The sequence below is a fragment of the Chelonoidis abingdonii genome, chromosome 21 (assembly GCF_003597395.2).
Source record: "Chelonoidis abingdonii isolate Lonesome George chromosome 21, CheloAbing_2.0, whole genome shotgun sequence".
Classification (NCBI taxonomy): domain Eukaryota; kingdom Metazoa; phylum Chordata; order Testudines; family Testudinidae; genus Chelonoidis; species Chelonoidis abingdonii.
Genome location: NC_133789.1, coordinates 4714044 through 4737291, shown reverse-complemented (window position 1 = coordinate 4737291; position 23248 = coordinate 4714044). Strand labels below are relative to the sequence as shown.

Sequence of the window (23248 nt, the reverse complement as noted above, 5' to 3'; positions counted from 1 at the left end):
ATTTTCCTCCGGGTGCAGACATCGCTTGCTATCTATTCCGCACAGCAGCCAGCTGTCTGGAGCAGCCAGCAAGCCTGAAGAACTGCTCTGAGATCAATGCACTGTCTCTCGTGCACGCTCTCAGATGCTAGGGAAAAGCCTGTCCCGGTAGCATGTAGCCCTTGAGATCGCAAAGGGCTCCTATGAATAACACTGCTACCCAAAGCAGATCTTGTCCCTCCTTATATCTGCCATCCCTGATGAGCAGCCCTTAACGCAAGGGGACAACGGCTCCTTCCAGCCTTTAATAACTCTTGCTGCAGGGGACAGCAGAGGGGAAGGTGCATGATTAGAAGCTAAAACCAAACCGAATGCACCTGGCTCTGGACCTGCGTCCTTCCCCCGAGCTGCAATTAGAAGCTGTCCAGCCAGCTAGGTTTAGCCAAGCAAAAGAAGGACAAAGGCAACTGCGCCTGGCTCCCCCTTACTCACCTAACAGCCTGACCTTCGGCAGTAGACACCCCAGGACGGAGCCAACCCCATTTGGAATCGCACGTGGTACGATCTTTGCTGCTATCTACTGGCTCTGAGCTCACCTTGAGCTGTCACTTTCACCTGGGTGTTTGCAGGAGTCCCCTCCTCCACATCTGAGCCTTCCCCAGAACTTCCTCTGCCCCCACCCCCACGAAATGTAACTTTGCTGCAGGCTGAGGAAAGGTTCAAAACCAGGGAGCGTTTAGTCTTGAGAAATGACAACGGAGGGGGGCCGTGATACCATCCTGCCGCTGTGTCAAGGGCTGGAGACTGCACTCAGTTGTTCTCTATGTCCACTACACAAACCTCAGCGATGCTGCGGAGAAAGCGCCGTGGGGATGTGAACCACAGTTGCACGGGGCTGAAGAGGAACCAGGGACGGTTCCTAGGCAAGACCCCATACTCTGTGAGACACAGACACACGCCTTTGGTCGCATATGTTCAAACCAAATTAAATATGGTTTTACTAATCGCCTGGCATTTAAAGCAACACACCATCTCTGTCAAGTTAAATCTAAGGAGACATCTCGAGGTCCATTAGCTGTTTATGTTAATTAACGACAGAAGCAGTTCATTATTAAACATGTATTCATGGGAAGCAACCAGCGAGGTGGGCTGTCACAAACCTGATTACAGGGGCACTGACCTCGATCAAGTGCATGCCCGGGAACCGGGCAGCGTTTAACCACGCGACGATTGTCACGTTCAATCGACATCCGATCCTTGGAGAAAGCCAGGTGGGAGGGTGCGAGCCGACCTTCCTTGCCGGTCAATGCAGGAGGGAGCCAGTGCGGAAGCCAGGCTCCAGCCGGCCTCCAGTCCCCTTTCCTGTCGCTGAGCTAGAGAGGGGGGATCTGCCAGGCTGGCCCAGGTGTTTGCGAGGGTGTCTCCATGGCTGCCGCTTGCTGCCCCACTTTCCCTGCCAGAGTCCATGGCATGTTTCCGGCTCCCGGACAGCCCTTCCGCTCACATCCTCTCTCTGCCCAGGAACTTTTCCCCTCTGCCCTGTTAGATTCCCCTGCTGCGTCTCTCTTTCTCCTGGTCCTTTCAAAGCCGCCTCTGTTTCTTTGGATATTTTTGTTTCTTCTCAAATGTCAGTGCGTTCCGTCGAAGGAGTCATGCGGGCTGGGTGCCAGGCATCCATGCACACCCATGTCCTGGCCTCCCGCAGCCTGCGTGCCCACAGCCTCGCCACCCCCTGGCCAACAGCGGGGAGCTCTGTGTGCTAGGAATGGGAGCGCGGCTACCCAGGCGGAGCTGATTGCATTCAAGGCAGGCTCTGAGCTCTTAAAGACACAGTCCCTACAGGCCTGCAGAACCTTGCTCTCCAGCTGAGCTCCAGCTTGGCCCCTTGGGAGAAAGGCCTGGGGAGGGGCATATGGGGCTGGGGGGAGAAGTGCCCTGTTCTCCTGCTCTGTCACAGCCGTGCAAAGCGCCTCTCTCTCCCTCCCAAGCTTGTCGTGGGCAGGCCCAGCCTGAAACCCCTGCTTCAAACACCCCTGGCCTTTGGGCAAGGGCAGATCCAGACCCAGCCTTCATGGCATGACCCCCTCCCAGGCTGAAACAATTCACTGCGGAGATCAGGGCCAAGATGCTGCATGTGAGCTCTGGGGGCTTAGTCTCAAAAGGTTGCGGTGCTGGAGGAGCTCCCATTTCTAGGTGCTACCGGCCCACCATGATTCTGCAGCTGCGCTCGCTGTCACAGGCGGAGTCTTGCCACTGCATGTGCTGGAGGCAGCAGAAGGGATAATCCTACCCCCAGGCTCACAGCAACCTGATAGGCTTCCTCTACAGCCTGTCTTCAGCCCCCACCACCACCCCGAGGGAAGTGAATGACAATACTTTGCACACAGCAGATCCCAGCTGAAATCTCACAGCGCTTCCCAAATATTAATCCTCAGGTCACTCCTGGGGGGGGATTATCCCCATTGTCCAGATGGGGAAACTGAGGCATAGAGAAAGTGACTTGGCCAAGGTTACACAGTAGGTCAGTGGCAGAGCAGGGAAGAGAAACCCTGGAGTCCTGCCTTCTAGTCAGTGCCGTATTCACTCAAACTTGTTGCCTCCCCTGTACAAACTAACTATCCCCCCTCTCACACTGAGTCAATTCACACCCTACCACACCAGGATTTTTCTCTCTATTGACATTACAGGGATGTCCAGAGGCACGAGCTGTGCTCAGCATCCCATTGTGCTAGGGGCTGTACAAACACACAAGAAATGGTCCCTGTCCCATAGATCTTACAGTCTAAACAGACAACCACAGGGTGAGAGAAAGGAAGGATCATTAGACGTGGGCATGGCTAGGACGGCCCCCGGGGTTACAGCCAGGGCCAGCGACCCCCAGGCTGCTCTAGCTAGCTGTGTCCTGCACCGGAGTCTGGCAAACCATCATACAACGTCCTTTTCTGAGCCACTGCCTCTGCGCACACCCTCTCTGCCCTTCCCCACGGGGCACCAGAGTGTGATGTGCCCTCACCTGCATGTGCTGATACGGAGGGGAGAGACACCAAGTCAGGGGCAGTCCAGTGCATGGTTCAGACTGAACCTTTGCAAGGCTGATGCTCCAGCCTCCACCTCCCCACAGCCAGAGTTGGTCTCTCCATCTGAGCTTTCTCCCTGGGGATGGAAGGAAGGAACTGGTGCTCTCAGGGCCAGTAGGGTCCCAGGCTCCTGGTCTGGGAGGGGTCCCAGGAACCACTGTAGTCAGCTGGACAGGTCTTATCCTGAGTCCGGTGACCTATCCTGGCTCACCCAGGAGAAGCACATTCAGTCTCTCCAGGCCAGGTTGGCCGAATCTGGGGGCTTCTGTGGTTAGTGTGGGGGAGAGAACCAGGGGAATGAGGATCCTGGAGGAGCCAAAGCAAACTGCTGGCTCCCCAGGCTCCACTTGCCCAACACAGGCTAATCACCCCTTTTCCTGCCACCCTGCAAATGCCCTCCAGCCGCAGACACGTCCAAGCAGAGCGCACAGGTCCGAGCAGCACTGTGCTGAGGATTGGGGCTGGCCAGGGCAGGGCAGACTACTGCCCAGAGCCAGTGCCAATGGGGCCAGAGAGAAGGGGGCTGAACCGCCAGATCATACCCGACACGTGGAAATAGAGGAGGTGCAGCAGCAGGCCTGGGAGAGCTGTGAGCACCATGCAGCAATGCCAGGGTATCGTCCCAGGCATGGAGTCCAGAGCCCAACTGCAGGCAGGTGAGTGGCCTCTCAGCCTGAGCCAGGCTCTGCTCCCATTGGCACTGCAAAGCTCCTCCACATAGCAAAGACATCCCCTGCCCCAATGGAGGGGGAGAGGGAATGACTCCCACATGCCCTTGTGAATCCTGTGAACTCCACGACTTGCCTGCTCCTCCTCCCCCACCACAGGCATGCTCTGCCTCCACCATGTGCCCCATCCTCGCCCCCGAGGGTGTGTTCCCCCCACCAGGCCTCCCTGCCTCCCCCTACACGTTCACAACCCGGCCACTGAGGGGCTCTCCCCATTCAACTGGGATAAAACAGACCCCAAACGAAGCCCTGGATCTGAATGGCCACAAGCTTTGGGAGCGTTTGAATTGGATATAACTCACTGAACCGGGGAGGGCATCCAGCCCATCCAACCCCACCCTCCACTGCCCATCTCAACCCCTGGTGCTTCAGGCCATTCTACTTGTGGGCACAGGACCCCTTGTCTGGGAGGGGGAAACCCGCCCAGGGAGCAGAGCTGGTTGGGGAGTTTCAGGAGAAGTAGATCTCTAGGGCTGGGGGGCTGGGGTGCACGGGCAGGACCGTAGCTGCTCCCAGGGGGCGAGACACTTGTTCGACTAATCCCCGTCTCGCATTCAGGCCTGTCAGCACCAAGGGTCCCAAAGCGCTTTGCAAACCAGGCACAGAAGCATCTCATCACCTGCCACAGAAGCGCAGTCAAGGGGCAGCATGCGGCAGGTGTCTAACAGGGCCCGGCGATGCCAGACAAGGCTTTCGGCCAGCAAGTGCAGGATGCAGCATTGGCTCCAGACAGCAAGTGAATTCCAAGCAGGCAGAGCAGGATGGACCTGCCGGAATTCACCCAGGAGGCCAGGCCGAAGCCTTTCCCATGGGATGTCTGAACGGCTGGCGGCGCTCCGGACATTGGTATTATGCCTCTTCTGGAAGATGCCAGCTCCAGCAGCGCAGCGGCCCTCCCCAGGGCTGAGCGCCCATCCAGGGGCAAAAGCATCTCTTGCTAAATCACCAACCCCACTCCTGGCAGCAGCCCAGGGACGTGGCAGGCCTGACCTCCATGGGGTCTGAGGAGATCACTGCAGGAGGGTCTTTCTACGCCAGTGTCTCCTCCCCTTCTCCCTGGATCGCCTGGGAAATCTCCACCCCCTCCCCCATAGCAGCCGGGGGGCGGGGAGCTGCTCAGTGATGTTAATTGAATAAAAATAATAATTAATAAAATCCAGCCAAAGACCCAAGCAGCAGCAGCGACTCCAGCAGAGCACAGAAGCCACATGCCCACGCTCACACACACACTTCACACAGGCCAGGCAAAGGAACAGACAAGAGTTGAATTAAGACCTGCTGAAAGGATCAAATCGCCAGACGAAAACAAAGCGGCCTCAGCATCTCTCTAAAAACCAGTTTGCGCAGATTTAAAACCCGCTGAAGGGCACTTTGCGGATCAGCTAGCCGGGAGCCGATTAAGCAGCCTTTGTTCAGACAGCGCTCACCTGCTCGGAGGTGGCCTTTTAACTGGTCTGCTGCAGTGGTACACTTCTGCTTCCCTTACCATGTCCGCCTCTCATTTCCCTGTCCAGGCCCTTCCCAGGGGGAAGGGGGAGGCTGCCAGTTCAGTGCCGAGCGTGGCACAGTTTGCACACTTCCTGGGTGCACCTGACTGCGTGGCGTGCACTGAAAGACAATCCACGGCAGAGAAATCCACAGATAACAGGCTTATGATTCTGCGGCCACTTCTCCTGCCTCTCTCTGTAGCCTTCCACCTCCCTCTCACTCTCCCTGGCATGCTCTTAGCCATCTCCCCCTCTCCCCCAACCCGATAACCTCTGTCTTCTCTTTCCCACCCGTTCCCCTCTTCCCTCTGTGTCTGCACCCAGCGGGTGATGGAAGCAAAGAGGCATGCTGCTGAGGCTGGAAATCTATCCCTGTGTTTCTAGGACTGGGCAGAGGTCTAGCAAACCAGCCCCTTTCCCCTAACCCCTTCCTCAGCTTTCTGACTAAGGGCAAAGCCCGAGACAATCGGTGGAGTTAAAACGACCTCCAAAAGAAGCCTGGCTCTCTTTGCACCCAGGGGGCATGCGGCTGAGCAGTGTAGAGAGGTGCTGTTTGCAGAACCTGCTCATCTCAGGGGAAAAGCAAGGCCACGTTGGTAGAACTTAGACCCTGGCCCTGTATCCTGAATCCTATCCTACAACTCTGCCCTTAGGCTAGATTGTCACCTAGATAACCCAGTGCTGAGATGAGTGAGTTGCGCTTTATAGCAGAGTGCCTTTCCACCAGAGACCTCAAGTGATCTGCAAGTTAGGAGGCTCAAAGAGGAGAAGCTATTTGTCTGAGACCAGCCAGCATCTCAGTGGGAATAGAACCCAGGAGTCCTGACTCCAAGCCCTCACCTTCTCTCAGTGCTAGAACATGCTGAACTCAGCGGCGTTTGAAATCAGTGACCCTCATGTGGGAATCGTGTAGCCACCAGTGGCAGTGCTAGCTGAACGCTTGTTAGACTGTAAGCTCTCTGGGGCAGAGATGTCTCATTCTCTGGACAGCACCGAGCACAAGCGGGCCCTGTTCTCTGCTGGTCTCCAACCAAATACCATAATGACCAGGATAAATAGCACTAAGAGAGCATCTGCATCGCGCCTGCCATACAATTGCTTCACGCACGGGCCTCACATGACCACTCCTGCTTCCATCCGGGCAATACCTGAGCCGTGCTGCCGGGCAGGAGACTATTAAACTCTGCAAGCAGTGGGGACTCGTGCTGAGCGAGGGGGGAAGGGAAAAGAAGGGGGAATCCCTGCCTTCTAGAGATGAATGGTGCCGGGGTAGAACTGAACAGCTCGAAGGCTTTGAACTGCAATCATGGTTTCACTGCCAGGGGACTCAAACCTGCATGGGGATGAGTCATTGTTGGCACAGGCAATGGCAGCTTTTCTAATATCCACTGACCCCCATTTCAGTGCAGGTTCTTGCTTAGCCGAGGACTGCATGGGACACGGGCGGTTTCCCCTTCTCCCTGGCGAGGCATTGTGATCATGTGGTGGGGTTCTCTTCCCAGCCTGCCTCATTACGTGTATTAACCAAATCGTTTTCCCTCCCCCCTTGGTCTCTCTCATCTCTTAAGGGCCAGGCCTGTCTCTTGCAATGCATTTGTCCAGTGACTATTATGGGCTGTATTTTGGAAGTGCCCAGAGGACCTAGTAGAGGGCATAGGAAGAAGCAGTCCCTGCCCTGACGAGCTTACAGATGAGACAGCCAACCTTCCAGCCCACTAGACTAACGAGGGGGGAGATGTCAAGGCATCACACTGCAAAGCTGAGGCTCCATCTCTGAGATTCCACACCGTAGCTGGAGTTCCTAGGTGCTACCATAAAGGATATACACCATCATGTGCCAGCAATGCCCCTCTGCCATGTGCATTGGCCAAACTAGACAGTCTCTACACAAAAGAATAAATGGACCCAAATCAGATGTCAGGAATCATAACATTCAAAAACCAGTCAGAGAACACTTCAACCTCTCTGGTCACTCAATAACAGACCTCAAAGTAGCAATTCTTCACCAAAACAACTTCAAAAACACACTCCAACGAGAAACTGCAGAACTGGAATTAATTTGCAAACTGGACACCATCAAATTAGGCCTGAATAAAGACTGAGAGTGGGTGGGTCATTACAAAAACTAATTTCCCGCTACTGTTACTCACACCTTCTTGTCAACTGTTTGAAATGGGCCACCCTGATTACCACTACAAAAGTGATTTTCCTCCTGTTGATAATAGCTCACTTCCACTTTAATTGAATTGTCTCATTAGAACTGACCCCCCCACTTGGTAAGGCAACTCCCATCTTTTCATGTACTGTGTATGTATATTCTGCCTACTGTATTTTCCACTCCCTGCATCTGATGAAGTGGGCTGTAGCCTATGAAAGCTTATGCCTGAATAAATGTGTTGGTCTCTAAGGTGCCACAAGGACTCCTTGTTGTTTTTGTAAAGGAACTGTAGAAGCAGATTTTGGCTGTTACTAGCCTGCTGGGCTGGTGCCTATTGCAGGACAGCATATCTTAGGCTCTTCTCCACCTCCAACCTGTGGGGTCGCCCCGTGGTCTAGCGCTTAGAGCCCAGAGGATGGGAGCTGGGGCTTTCCACAGGCATCTTCGAAACTCAGCTGGCTCATGATACAACCTCCAGCGACTCGCTCAACCTCCATGTGCCCTAGTCTCACCCTAGCTAGAAACCAAGGTCAGGCCCTGCAGTGTAGGCACCTCACTGGAAACCATATGCAGCCTCCAAGCTAGGGGAGGGAGCGCAGGAGGCTGCCTGTGGAGTGGGATTTGCCCTAGCGCAGTTCCTCCTCCCACCATTGCTTTTTGACTGTGTTTCACATTCCTCCTGTCCAGTTGCTTCCTCCACCTCATTGGCTTCATCATCCTTCCCACACCACCGGCTGCCAGCAGGCATGGGGATTACCTGGAAGTGTCTCTGGGCCCACTGCTTCCGCTGGAGTCCTGCTCTCTTCCCCCCGGACATGCCGGGAGCTGGACCCCTCCCAGAGACTAGCATCTTCTGGGTCACTTACAGCAAAGTCCTCTGCTCATTGATTTCTCTGGGCAGTGACCTGCTTTCCTCCCCGCAGATGGAGTTGGGGGCAGGGGGTAAAGACACTGGAAGTGAAGCTGATGGGTGCTAGGGGACGGGGGAGGATGGGGAATGGTTGGGGGAGGATGATGAAGGGAGGGGAATTTCATGGCAGGGGGAGGGATACAAGGGCTGAGACAAGGCCCTTTGCAATGTGTCTCTCCTCTGCACCGTGGCCCTGGGGGCCAGCGTAGCTCCCGGCGCAGTCCCTTTGCACTGGCCTAGGCAACAGCAGGCTCAGCTTTAACATCCGTAAAGAACCCGATCAACATGCTGTGCTCCTTATGATATGTCGCTGGCTCCACCCTGCATCCTGCCCAGCTGAACACGCTTGGGGCCGGGGTCTGCAGCTTCCCATGTTCGGAGAGCAAATGTCACTACTGGAGGATTCCCTCTCATGGCTGCCGGAGGTCTCTACCGAACTCAGCTCTCTCCCAGCAGTCCTGGCTGCCGCTCTAGGATGCACGAAGAGGGATTTTACAGCTAACTGGCTGGCTGGGTGTCCATCAAAGCAAGCTCTTTCCCTGCCCCCTCATGTATCACACGCTCCATTCAGGGTAGAGGCCAGGTTACTCAACCCACTAACAGTTGTATTTCGAGAACATCGTCCAAGTTGCTTTCATGTATCACGTTAGTATCTGAGCACCTCATGATCTTTAACACACTGACTGATGAGAGGCAAGGAGGTGCTGTTATCCCCATTCTATAGATGAGAAACTGAGGCAGGGAGAGACTAAGTGAATTCCTCGAGGCCACACATGAAGTATGCAGCAGAACTGGGAACTGAATGAAGGTCTCCCAGATCCACCCTGGCCCCCTAACCACTGGACTAACCTTTCGGCCTAACTGGCAGCTCTGAAAATCAGAACCCTGTAGTTACCCACAGAGCAGGTACAACACAGGCAGCAGCAGGGCTGGCTTTTGCCTGCCAACATGCCTCTGTCCTGAGCACCTTTAGGTGGTAAGGAGTCATTTCAGCCTCCATGGCTCAGTCAGTCCATGCCCTCTCCAGGGATGCTGCCAGGCAGAGTGGGTGACAAACTGCCCTGAGAACTTCCAACTTCTTGCCTTAGAGACCCTTGAGAACAGCTGCCAAACCTACCCTAGAACAAAATGTGAACTCCCCCCAGGCTACCCATTGCAGGCGCTTGTTGGCTGGGTAGCCATCTAGACAGGGAACATAGCTATGGTATCGCTTGTATTCTAGTCGCGCTTACAGATGTCAACCGTGATCAGGCTGCTGGCACTAACCCTGCTTAACTCCATGTGCGGACACGCTTATTCTGGGTGTCCTGTTCTAGTTTAGCTTAACTCGCCTTCCCATCCCCATTTTACAGATGGGAAACAGGCCCCCAGAGATCTAGTGGGACCTGCCCAAGGGCACACAGGGCATTGGTGGCAGAATCAGGAAATGAACACCCATCTCCTGAGCCCATATGCTGCGCCGTAACCACACAACTGCCTGGTCTGTCTGCCTTGATATCTTCCCCAGCTCTGCCCACCTCACTAGCATGGCTATGCTGACTGGTGGGGGGCAGCAAGGGGGAGGGACTGCTGTGAGAGGGCACATTTTTCCAGCTCCCAGAGGCATGGCAAAGCCACTGCTTCCTGCAAACCTGCTATGGAGCTGGCAGGGAGGTAAGGAGAAAACATCCTGCCAAGATGGTAGATGCTTGGGATCGAGCTGAAGCAAGACCCGCTGCATGAACCTGACAACCAAGCATGCACAGGGGCCATTAAAGAACCGAGATGAGGTAGTCAGCGGGGTGGAAAGAGGCGAGAAACAGCCCGTCTTCCATGCACACAAGACGGGTTGTTTTTCAGCGATGTTCTGCCCTAGCAGGGACATGGTCAGCCTGGGAGATAAGCCATGTGCAAACAAGGTGGCCTCCTGGGAGAGATTGGTAAAAAGCAGCAAACCCATCAGGGTTTCCTCTCTGCATTTGCACTTGCATTACCAGACATGGCTTTGCTCTCAGGCGCAGTCCAAAGGGCTTGTTTCAGATGGCGGTGGAATCTAAATGCCCTGCAGATCTGGGGCACAAGGGAGAACGGTGTGCAGTACCTTTTGCTTTGCTCGTGGGGAAAGGGGATGGTATTAGCTGATCGGGATCAGCTGGTCCGTGGTTTCCTTTGGATGCTGCAGAAACAAGTCCAGCCCCCTCCGCTCAACTCTCTCACTTGGGCCACCTCTCGCAGTGTTGGCAGGTAGGAATAACGCTACCTTTCCTGGCAGTGTAGGCTAGAGTTGGGGCTCCCACCTGGGGGGGACTCAGGACCCCGGCTTGCTGCCTGACCTTGGGAAAGTCGCTTCATCTCGCTCTGTTTCCTTTCCCTTTGTCTGTTTCAATTGTGAGCCCTTCAGCACAAGGACTGGTTCTCACCACGTTTCCGCACAGCCCCTAGCGCAAAGGGGCTGCAGTCGGAGTTGGGCCTCTGGGTACCACTGCAATATAAAGGCCATCTCCTTATATTTCCTCGGCATCTCTTGTTCTGTCCTTGTACACTCATCAAGGCAAGAGACGTGCCTTTGTTTGTGATCACACAGCGCCTACTACCGGGCTCCGCCCAGATTTGCAGGTGCTTCGCACCACTCAGGATACACAGCAGATAGGCTGATATATGTTGGTGTGTATGAGGCACCAAGAACACCCTGCATGTTACCGAAACTAGAGTCAGGGACCCTGTTCCCCCACAATGAAGTGCAGCTACCTCTGGGGTAGAACACAACTGTCATTCAGCAGTGCACAGCAACGGTCAGTTAATAGCTCCAGCAGCGGAGAATAACCCCCAGATCCCACTGAAACTGCCGAGAAAGTTTAGGGAGGCAGAAAAGAATTAGTCAAGAGCGCTGGAGTCAACCCCCTTACTCTCAGGAAACAGGCCCAAGGAGGTTCTAGGCTCGTGTATCGAATGCAGAATGCTCCAGGGAGCTGATTCTCAGCATCCCTGGTGGAAGGGAAAGCGGGGGGCTGGAATCCATTTCCCTGGAGCAGGGCCTGGTGCTCAAAGCATCAGTGCCGTGGTGCCCACACGACACCAACAAGTGGCCTTTCATGTCTCACACCCATGCAGCTGAGCCACCAACTGGCCTGAGAAAGGCTTTTTCCTTTATCAGCGTCCCCTGGGGAGGGGCAAGATGAGAGCGGCGCTAACCAGGACAGCCAGGAGCAGGAAATGAGACAGGTGGTATCCCACTGGGAAAGGCGCTTTTTCTTCACTGTGGTTTAAATTCCCTTCCGTGCTCAGGCTTGGGTGAAGCTCGAAAACCCCATTAATGTCAATTACCGGACCACGCAAGGCAACGTCTTCATGCAAGTTCTGCCTCCAGATTGCAGAGGCAGGACATTCCCCCGTGGACCCAAAGGGACTGTGATTGCTCCAGCTTGTCTTGAAAGAGAACAAAGAGATTCCTGGTTGAGAACTAGCCTCCCCTCGAGCCTGGCTGGCCAAAGGAGGGGACTCCAGGCGAGGTAAGAGGTCTGCCTGTGCTAAGAGCACCTATTCCCTCAGGAAAGGGATGTGCCCAGAATACAGATTTCAGCCCCAGTTCTGGGCTGGGGTGCAGTCCCTGTATACCTGTTGCCAAGACCCTGCTCAACCCCACATCTAGGAATTTTCCCACTGCTGGCACAACAGCCGTATACCATCTCTTCCCCCGCAGCCAGTGGGGTAGGGTTGTGCCGGAGGTGGAGTGTCTGGACTACACTGTGCTTTGCCTGCTCTGGTGCTAGCTTTGTAGGGAGATGATGAGGGAAACCTAAGTTGGAGCCGTCCCCAAGGCACTAAACCTCTGGTGCCTCCTCCCCCCAGGGCTGTGCTGCTCAAGAGGTAGAACTTGGTATCAGGGCGTTCAATTCTGAGCATCCCCAAGGCAGGTTGACGGAAGTGAATTCACTAAAGCAAAACACGTATTGATGGGGCTGAGGGGACTGAATTATGGAGGCAAGACGCAAAAGGGTGAAATTCTGGCCCCGTTGACTTCAGTGGGCTCGGATTTCCCACTGAGGACCCAGCGGTTACCAGTATGTCTTGATTCAATGGCCATGAGGAAGGCAGACATGATGCCTCAAGGGTGTAAAATGGCCAGGGGGCAGCGGTGGGACAGAGAGGGCAAATCCTTAGAATCTGGGGGACCCAGGCTGATCAACTTGCTAATGGCAAGATCAGTCTGACCAGGGAACAGCGTAGGGTCAGTGGAAGATGACCCATCGCTTGGGACACATGGAAGAAGACTGGCCAAACACCTGAACAGGAACGATCCTGCATCGGTTGCAAGACGGACTAACGGAGCTATGGACAATAAGGCCTTTTGCTTCTCAGAGGTCTGCAATATTCTGGAACCAGCAGGATTAGCTCCTCTGGGAAACAGTCAGGAAGTGAGACTAAGCCCAATAAAGCCATGAAGCCCCTTTCAATGTTGTATGGCCAAGTGGCTCTCCATTCATAGCCAGGGGTCCATGTCATTTCACATGCTACCGAGATGGCTGAAGGCTGATCGTGCACTTTTGAATCATGAAGAGTCCTTACAGCTCAGCAGTGCCGTGGAGACGCAATGGCCGCTCCAGAGGCGGCTCAGTGTCTTTGGCAGAGGAAAGGGATCTGTGGGAGAGAGAAATCAAGGCTCCAAACGAGTAGGATGAAGGGAACATCTGCCAAGGTTAGCATTGGCAGGGAGAGCTGGCAGGGCCTGCTGTTGTATCTGAATTGACAGTCATCAATTGGAGCTGGGACCTGCCAACTGGATACGGGTGGTGGGTGGGGCTGAGCTCATGGAACGATCCAGAGCATATGCTCCAGTTCCCCTCCCCAGGCAGATTGAGAGCCAATACGCTCACCATCCCCCGCTGTCCCCTAAACCTTCTGTAGAAAGAAAGGATCCAGCAGCTAAAGATGCCCAGTGAGGCTTGTATCTGCCCTCAGGACTAAGCAAGTGTCCAGGCAGCTCCCAGAACCTGGGTCGCACACCCTCTCGGGAGCTGGAGTTTGCTTCTCAAACAGACAGCAGGAAATCCAAAACCAGCCGGAGGATGTAACCTGGGGGAGTCCTCTCCTTAGCAACACAATTCAGGCTGCGCTTGGAGCTGCATCCTGGCCCTGAGCTGCGGAAACCTGCCCTGAGGGCCTGATTTGCCTCCTGCTGAAGCCAATGCAATGTTCCCATTGACTTCAATGGTACAAGATCAAGCCTTCTATGACCACTGCCTATCATGCTGACCAACATTGTCCCACTGTTACCTTGTACTCCCCCATTAGACGGTCTTGTCTCCTGACTTACACTTAGATTGCAGAGCAGGGGGAGGCAACCTATGGCACGCATGCTGAAAGCAGCACGTGAGCTGATTTTCAGTGGCACTCACACTAGCCGGGTCCTGGCCACTGGTCCAGGGGGCTCTGCATTTTAATTTAATTTTAAATGAAGCTTCTTAAACATTTTAAACGCCTTATTTACTTTACGTACCACAATAGTTTAGTTCTATATTATAGACTTAGAGAAAGAGACCTTCTAAAAACGTTAAAATGTATGACTGGCACGTGAAACTTTACATTAGAGTGATGAAATGAAGACTCGGCACAGCACTGCTGAAAGGCTGCTGACCCCTGTTGTAGAGAGACAAGGTGGGTGAGGTGATATCTTTTATTGGACCAACTTCTGTTGGTGAAAGAGACAAGCTTTTGAGAGCCACAGAGCCCTTCAGGTCTGGGAAAGGTTCTCTCTTGTAGAGGGTGTTAACTCCCTATGCTTAACAATCGCTTCCACCCTGTTCAGCTGTGACACTCTGGGTACCTTTCCCAGACCCGAAGGAGAGCTCGGTGTGGTTTGAATGCTTGTCTCTCTCACCAATAAAAGATATCACCTCACCCACCTTGTCTCTCTCCTATCCTGGGACCAACATGGCTACACACCACTTAGATGGTAAACGCTTTGGGGTGGGGAAGGGACTGTCTTTCTGTTCTGTATTTGTACAGCACCTAGCGCAACGGGGTTCTGGTTCAGCACTGCAGCTCCCAGGAGTGACAGTACAAATAATAATGACTAATAGGTGGCTCACAATCTGTAGGAGTTATGCCACTGACATCAGTGGGTTCAGACTCTGATTCCCCCCCGCCCCACACCTGTTCACACACTCCCAAGCTGTACCACTCAGCTGGTGGAACTCACCATGATGGAAACACCGTCTTTTGTGTGGGGGGTGGGGGTGGCAAATCCTGTCTTAGTCTTCATTCAGCCCTGGGTTTCTTCCCCTGCATGCACCCCCAGGGATTCTTAACTGCATCCAGGAGGAACTGCTGCCTGGGAGAATAACCCAGGAGCATTTTGGGTTCACTCAGCACTGGGATTCCCTCTTCTTGCTCCGTCACCAGGAGAGGGAAGGTCTCTGCTGGAGTCTTGTCATTAAGACACTAGACTGGGCTCAATTCCCATAACTCCCAGCATGACCTTGGGCAAGTCACTTAATCTCTCTGTGTACATCTGTGAAATGGGGCTATTAATCCTTCCTTTCTCGCTGCCCTTTGGCTGCCTGGCCTACTGAGGTTGTAAGAGATGCTCCCTGCTGGATAAACTACCGTGGGGTTCAGATCCCGATGGGAACCTCTAAGGCACTGGCCATATCCCCTGCGTGTTTCTCAGGCTACGTCATCCACACTAGGAACTAGATGGGTGATTCCCTACCTCGTGTTCCCGTCCTCCTGCTAGTTCAGTGAGAGGAGTACAGACCTGTCTGAAGCCGGACCTGGCTCCCAGTGCTCCCATGGCTACACTGATGTTTATACTCACTAGCTTGATGTACAGGAGCAGGGGACTCACAGCACCCTAGGCAATGACAATGTTAAAATGGCAGCGCCAGGGTCAAATCAAGAGGGTCCGCAACACATCTGTCCTCCAGGGCTCTTAGTCATTGTGCTGTGCACCCTCTGTGGCCTCATCTCTGCTCCTGCCCAGGTCCTAGACAATGGGAGTCAAAACACACCTGCCTGGCGCTGAGTTTTGTCACCCCACAAGACAGATGGTGAGGTGAACCGCACAGAAAAACAGATTCCATTCCATGTCAGGAGTGGCTAGATAAATAACAACAACACCTTGTTGAAACCCAGAGCTGATAACCTGAAAACTCACTGGCTTGAAGGCTGCACTCATGTGTAGTGACAGCAGGACGAGGGGAGTATGATAACGAATGTGACATGCCGCGTTTCAAACGCACCCTGCATAGTAAGGAAGAGCCTTATCGGCGCAGCGGGGAGGGAAGGTGCGTTTGTCCTTGTCCACAAGAGAAAGGAGGGTTGGTGTGGGCAGCTGATCAACGGAGAAAGAGACCTGCCAAAACTCAGACTGAGAGAGGGAAGCGCTTTATCGTGAGAAGGTGAGGGCCAGTGGGTATCGATCTCGGATGGAGGGGAACCCTCCTGTTCATCTATCATTCTGAAAGGAAACTAGGGGTAGCCTTGTTAACTTTCTGCCTTCAAAAATCGTGAACTCCCCCACCCAACAAATAATCATGAGATTGCCTTGAAAATCTTGAGACTCAAAAAAAAAAATCTTGGTTCTTTTTATTTCCAGCGATGCTTAAGGGGCAGTGTTGCCCAGTGGACTGAGCAATGGACAGAGAGCCGGGAGACCAAGCTCCTAATCCCAACTCTACCACTGTGGACAAGTCAGTTCTTTTCTTTCGGCCTCAGTTTCCCCATCCATAAGACATAAATCATGATACTGACCCGCTTGGAGATCTGGGCAGGGAAAGTGCTACTGTAAGAGCTAGTGCGAACAGTCTCCAGAAGTAGTGGATGGAAGGGACTTTGGGCCACATGTTAGGGAAGCTTTAGCAGAGCACAGAGGTGCCTTCCCTCGCTGACACCTGTTGCCGTGGTGAGTATGCTAGCCCCAGCAATAATCGCCCCTCTGCCCAGCAGACAGCAGGCTGGTGCTCTAGGGCTATTCTGAGGGAGGAAGCTAATGGGAGAGGGTAGCGCTCACTCCATCTCAGGATCTGGCCCTGTGTTTGTAACACAGGGAAATGGGATTTATGGACACTGCCTGCCTGCTGCATTGTTTGACCTTATAGATCATTGTCACCTGGCAAGGTGTGGGCTAAAACGCCAGGACGCGGTAACCAAGCCCTGCCTCTAGAAACTGCTCCCCATATCGCTCCCACGAAGGGAGGCCATGAATAGACAGGGAGCCCCAGAGAGGCAGCGTGCACCCTGAATCACATTGCTGCACAGAAACTAGGATCTGCACTGAGCATCACCTCGAACCCACCTTGTGCAGGTCCCACGGTGAAGATGCTAGGCTGGAGATCTGGCTTCAATTCCCAGAGCTCTGCTACAGACATACTGCATGACCTGGGCAGATCACTGCATATCTGCCTCTGCTCCCTTAGCTGTAAAATGAGGAAGATCCTTACCCATTTGGGAGGCTTAATTCATTATTGTTTCTGAAGCACTTTGAGCTGTTCAGATTGGAGGGAATGATTCATCGTTTTATGGCAGACTCCAGTAGAGGTTTGGGATAGGATCTGCTGGCGTACTGTGTAACCCGCCATAGATTCCCTTACGTAAGAATGGCCATACCGGGTCAGACCAAAGGTCCATCTAGCACAGTGTCCTGTCGGCCAACAGTGGCCAATGAACAGAACAGGGAATCATTCAGTGATCAGGAAGCAGGAGGTGTGTACCGGATTTAGAACACACAAACATTCTAGATACTACTGGAAGAAAGTGCATGATCAAGACCATGCATGCTGAGAAGTGCACCTCTGCCCAATCATCTTGGAAGTGGTGTAGAATTAATTATGGGCTGCAGATCCTACAGGCAGCATAGGGTTTAAATGCTAATCTGTGAAGGATATAATTAGCCTATATAGAATCTCTTAACACTGCTTTGAGACTGGATTTTCGCCAGTCATCTGGTGTGTTAATGTGTTCAAGTGGATCATCTATTTAATTCAGACTGCAATGTCCTAGGGACAAAGACGATGCCTTTCTCAGTGTTCGTACAGCACCAAGGAACCTGATGATGCAAAATAAATAGACCCAATCTAGAGAGGGAAGTGTTAAAAGGTTTTTCTAAGTTGTAAATCAATTGATCACCTCTGTGCCTGCAGAAATCAGTCAAGGGATGCTGGCCATATCGAAGGAATGACAGGCACGTGTCTGGAGCCATGATCGCTGCAACAACGAGGGGAACGCGAAGGATACCAGGAAGAGAGTGTGATGGAGTAGGGACTGTCTGTGTGGGGAACGGGAAAGCAGGGGATGTCTTTAGGTGAGGGACAGGTGCTCAGCCTGTAACCCGAGCCTGGCAGGGAGGAGGGGGGAGCACCTGGGGGGAGGAGAAGGGGACAAAGGATTCGGCCGGCGGGAGAAAAGGCAGAACAGTTTGGGTTTGGGGCTGTGGGGCGGAATTCAGGGTATCCTAGCTGGGATCCAAGCACCCTGAACCCCCAGAAGGACTGGATGGAGGAGTCCTGACTGTGCCTGCAAGCTCTGCTGTAACCTGTGTTCCTGTTGTCCAAAAAACCTTCTGTTTTACTGGCTGGATAAAAGTCACTGTGGGGTCCAGGAAGAGGGGAGCAGGGCTGGAACCCCCAGACTCCGTAACAGAGAGCAAGGCTGTATCTGGGCAGGCTGATGGCAGGCTGGATTCACCTTTCAGGATGAGATCTGTGTAAAGCGGGGAGAGCGGCCAGAGGAAACGAGTCCGGTATCTAACAAGCTGACCTGCCCACCCCTGGACTGAAATACTAGAGTGATGGCAGTGCTAGTCCTCTGCAAGCTGGTGGCAAGATGCCCGGGGCAGAGACTCAGCCGTCTGCATTCAAGCTATGTTCTTAAAGGACTTGGAAGGGAAAATATATCCTTTCTAGGTGTGGCTTTGTTTTATGGGGAGGGCAGGGATGAGAAATCTCCCCAACCCTTCACTTCACCAGCCTGACTGCAACCAGATTGGGAGCTAGGATTGAAAGCATCTTCCGGCTACCAGCAGACACTCAGCAAGTGCATGCAGGGCTGGCGTTCAGGGTGCCAAATCAGGCAGAACAGGTTATGCACACTCTACCCTCCTCTTTGGCCAAGACACCCTACCAGGTAGATTTTCAAAGAGCTGCGGAGGAGTTTTTAGACAGAAGCTCCCCGACAGATTTAACAGGGAGCCCTGCTGCTAAAGCCCCCCTGCATGTAGCACTTTGAACATGCAGGGACAGATCCTCTGCTGGAATAAATCAGTGCCACTCCATTGCCGTCAGCGGGGCTGCGCTGATTCACACCAGCTGAGGATCTGGCTCGCAGTCATTAAGAGTCAGAGCATTATAGAACAGACGGGAGGGAGCAGGGGGTGAAGTGGAACAGGTGCACTGGTTGGAACACAATAGCTCCGGAGGTAAAAGAGAGAGAGTTTATTATAGTCACTTCCCGGGACACAGACAAAAGAGGCACTTAGCCACCGGGCGAGGTGACCTCCCAGCTGCTCTGGGAAGCAAGCGCACACCGTGGAGTTATTTCCCTAGTTATAAATGACCATGATTTCCACCAGGCAGCTAGGCAAGACTTCAGTGTTTTGGCCTGTGTTACGTAAACCAACACAAATCACCAGCTCTTGGAAATGAAAAGTGGGCTGGGTCTGTGGGGTCCGATGGCAGGGACCCTCCTGATCAGAGGTGTCTCTAGTAAGGGGGGAAACCTGTATTAATACCATACAGAAGCATCGATACACTCAAGACAAAAGGAAGGATGGCCTGCTGGCTAGGCCACCAGACCCTGGGCTCTGGTGCGTGGTCTGGAGGCAGGCATCTATCTTCTCTGTGTCTGTTTTCTCCTGCCAGCCTTTGGTGCAAGGACTGTCTCTCGCTATGTCTGTACAGTGCCTAGCGCAACGGGGAGCCATGTTCTCAGCTGGGATAATCTTTACCCTGGGTTTATTGACAAAGAATGCCTGCATCCGGGAGTTCTTTCAATGTGGGGACCATTTAGCTTCTTAACCGGCAGGGAACTCTCTGACCTTGAGGGTTTCATGCTCTCGGAGTCGCTTAGGGGTGCCAAGCACCTCACAGCTCCATCAGCTGGAGCTGGGAGCGCTCAGCACCTCTGGAACAGTCAGAGGAGCCTGGCCTCGGAATCTGCTGAAGGCTCCGGAGCTGTCCCCATCCTCCAGGCGTCCCAGTTCTCGCCAGGCTCTGCTCCTGCACTGATCTTTCTGGCTTACTCTGCTTTAAATCAAAGCTCTGTTAGCTACAGTATTATTATCGCTGCCGAAAACGGTAACTAAATGCCATTTCCCCACTGCTCCATTTATATTTCTGCGCTCTTTACCCATTTGTAAGCCACGGGAGGGAGCAATTTAAGGCATCTGAGCGAGATGCTTAAATTAACAATTTACAAATAGCTTAACTGAGGTTCCGGACTCTCTCTTCCTGCTAATGATGGCAAATTGTATCCATGTATTGGGTTTTGTGATGTGAATTATAGGCCCTGGACCACAATAAGGGCTTCAATTCCTAATCACAGTGTGGGGCAGCCCTCATTTAAGCCAAGAATGGCTGGCGAGAGGAGGCTTGTGTGTACAGAGAGGTATGGCGGGGGCTATGAGACAGCTGGGCTACAACCATGGATGGCTGATAAATGTCCCCTGTGCAGATTGACCAGTGATCTGAGACAAACCAAACATGCACAGATCTGAGGCCACTGGCCAAAGGGAGCTTTTTTCACACGGCTCCTCAGTAAGGAGAGTGTGGGAGCGAAAGGCCAAATTTTCAGTGGGTGGAAATCAGAAGTGCCTGGAGCTACACTGATTTACACCATGCTGCGCACATGGTGGGTAGTTCAGGGACTCAGGACTCTTGGGTTCTATTCCCAGCTGCCTTGTTGTGAGACCTTGGCTACTGCCCCGCTCCGGCAGGATTTCCAGCCCTGGGCTCGTGCTGCTCCGCCCCCGAGGCCCAGGTCAGCGGGAGCAGAGTTAGCCATTGCCAAGTGCTTCTCAAATCCTCTCCATAGTGTCCATTTTCCCTCCATGTGCAAAATCGACCAAGCTTAATGACCAAGCCTAATTCCTGAGATGCTGGTAAAACTTCAGACCTGTCATCAGCATTATTATTAACTGTAACTTCCTCGCCAGCTCCTCGCGGAGTGCTGGGATCCCCAGCTCTGAGGACGGGGGAAAGACAAGCAATGCCTCCGGGGATCAAGGATTTCCCCAGGAGAAGCAGGTCTCCTAGATCCACCAGCTGTCCACTGAGAACAGAGATGAGCCACCCAGAAGCCTGAGAGTGAGAGAGAGGCAGAGACCGGGCTGCCATTTCTGACAAAGGCTAGCGACCGTCCAATGCGTCTATTGCACATCACCTGGCAAGGGGACAAGTTCAATATAACATCCCATTTGCCACCTGTGAGCCCCCAGCCACATCCTGGGGTTTCTCTCTATTGCAGTGGTGGCGCCGCACGCCATGGGGGTGACTCTATGTGCTAACCACCAGGTGTCCTTCCCCTAATGTGTGTGTGGGAGGGGTCAGCCACCTGGGGGTTCAATTCCATGCACAGTCTCCCTGCGGCTAAACCAGACCTGGCAGTCAAGGGCACCAGTGTCTGCATCAAGCTACTCAGCGCTCAGTCTAATTCCGGCGCATCAGACAGTAATTATAGATACATCAACAGCACTGACAGATTTGAAGCTCATCAGCCCTGCACCTGTCAGTGTAGAATTGCAGACACTTCTGAATATGGAACCGGGGGGAGGAGGGGGCTCCTCTCTGATCCTACTCCTCCCCCACCCTTTCCACAGCCCTTCTGTGTTTTGCAGCTGCTCACTCTGCTGCTCTGATCCCAGGCTCCGGTGTAACCCAGGGTGCTGGTCTCAGCTCCCTGCCGACGACAAAAGGAGATGCAGCCCCCTCCCCGGGTTACCCCAGCACTCTGAGTAACATGCATTTAGGGATGCATTTCCCCTTCCCCCTTCTTGTCCACACATGCTCGACTGCACCAGCCCGTGCAAATGCACCAGATCAGGCAGCTGGGCACCCGCCTGTGCAAAATGGGTGTGACCACCAGGCTGGCGGGCTTGATTGGGACCTGCAAACAGCCGATGCTGAGGCTAAAAGTGTGAACCTCCGGTTCTGCCAGATGTTAGACCCTGCCTCTGTATGCAGGCTGTGCCCAACGCTCTGCTGCAGGGAGAGCCCCTGCTGGATGTGGTGAGAGTTTTAGCGATAGTGGAAAGAAGCATGGCCTTGTGGTTAACGCCCAAGCCTGGGGTTCAGGAAAATGGGGTTCCATTTCCCAGCTCTGCCATGGACTTCCCATGGGGCACGGTGCAAGTCCCTCGTTGCACCTTAGTTCCTCATCAGTAAAGTGAGAGTAACGATACTTCCCTACCTCCTACGGGGCGTGAGCAGCTCAGATAATCCAGGGCTGGGGGACCCTGGGTACCAGCAAATTCCTAGCTAGGTCCATGTGGCAAGAAGACTCAGATACCAGCACATCTGGGGGGAAACCAGCACAATCTAGAACTGAAGGAAGCAAGGCTGCTTTCTAAGCTCAAATGAAAACTCAAATTCTCCAAAGAGAGCATCCTTTCCTTCCCCCTGTAAGTCTGGTCTCCCTTTTAATAAACAACATCCCAGCACCCAGGACACTCCGTGCTTCACCTCTCAGCACCTGCGATGCCCACAGGTCGACTGGCATGTAGATGCCCTATGTGATATCAGCAACCAGAAGAGCGAAACAACCTCGAGCGGACGAGTGCTGTCACAACCTCGGGATGCATTTGGGTGCCAGAACACTCAGCTGCTTTGTCACTTAGAAGACACAGGAAGGACACGTGCTGTGCTCCTTCTCTGGCAGGGAGTGGGGAGAGGAAAAGCACCGCCCGTTTCAATATCTGCCCAGGCTGTGCAAACGCTGGGTCTGCTGCCCCAGCCAAGAAGCTGTTGCCTGCTTGGCCTTCCTGCACCTCATGTCACCACGGACACCAGTGCAAAGCAGGTGTGAAACACGAGCAGGTCAGAAGGGGAGCGTCTTACAGCCACTCGCTGTTCTGTGTTCTAATCCCTCATCGAGCCCCCACCTGCGCACCTGGGTTCTGGTCACACCAAGCTTAGGAACCGGCTGTCCTGGCTTTTCCCCTCATGTCCGGCCATAGGAATCTGGAACCCGCCCCAGCCCCAGATTCTGGATGTGATTCAGCAACACCTTCTCTCCCTCCTCTCTGGTTTGGAGAGGTGCTGATAAGGAAAGAGACCCTCCCCAAGGTTCCCGGAAAGGTGACAGTCGTGGCGCAGCCAGTTGGAAAGAGTGAGCTCAGCACTCTTCTAATCTGCCGGTGTTCCAGCATCAATGCACAGTCCTCTGTTGGTCATGTGGCCACACCTCCACTGACCCCAGTTCAGCCACCTTCTAACTTCTTTCTTTCTAACCATGCACTTGCTAACTTCTACTCGGCCGGTCCCAGGGCTAACCTCACCCATCTTGGCTCACCACAAGCTCTCATCCTCTTCCTCCACCTAAAGGAGGCACCCCCATGCCTGGAACACTCCCTGAACTCCCATGGGGACGATCTGGGACGGCATCGGGTTTGTGTTATGCTTAGAGTCACAGCCAAGAGTCTAGAGGAGTTGTCACAGAGTCACCGGGCTATGCTCTGGAACTGCTCCCCACAAAGCCAGTCAGGACTTTGGGGAGCCTCCTCTCCCTTGGAGCAGACTTGTTCAGGGCAAGAAGCTCACACTTCTTCACCTTCTGGGTCTCTCCTTGGACTATTCAGCATCCTCTGCCCCTCCGTGCGCTTCCCACAGCGAGCCCGCCCCAGCGGGGTCCTGGGGAAGCCACAGGGTCCTGCACCCCCACTTTGCAGTCAGACGTGACTCTCAGCCAGCCAGTAAAACAGAGGTTTATTAGATGACAGG

The 23248-nt window shown here is 53.7% G+C and overlaps 1 protein-coding gene across 10 annotated transcripts in view; it reads right to left on the bottom strand.

The window, feature by feature from the left end:
* Nucleotides 1–23248, bottom strand: part of SRCIN1 (SRC kinase signaling inhibitor 1) — a 182753-nt gene that overhangs the window by 116800 nt on the left and 42705 nt on the right. For 5 of the 10 annotated variants that reach the window (XM_032791369.1, XM_075059634.1, XM_075059636.1 and 2 more), the window contains exon 1: nt 1160–1704. The exons of 3 other annotated variants lie outside the window; for them this stretch is intronic. In XM_032791369.1, the coding sequence (XP_032647260.1) occupies nt 1160–1229 (70 nt within the window). In that variant the 5' untranslated portion in view covers nt 1230–1704. Of the gene's footprint in view, nt 1–1159; nt 1705–23248 lie in introns of those variants that run through there. 2 more of the 10 variants (XM_075059631.1, XM_075059637.1) reach the window with 1 other exon arrangement.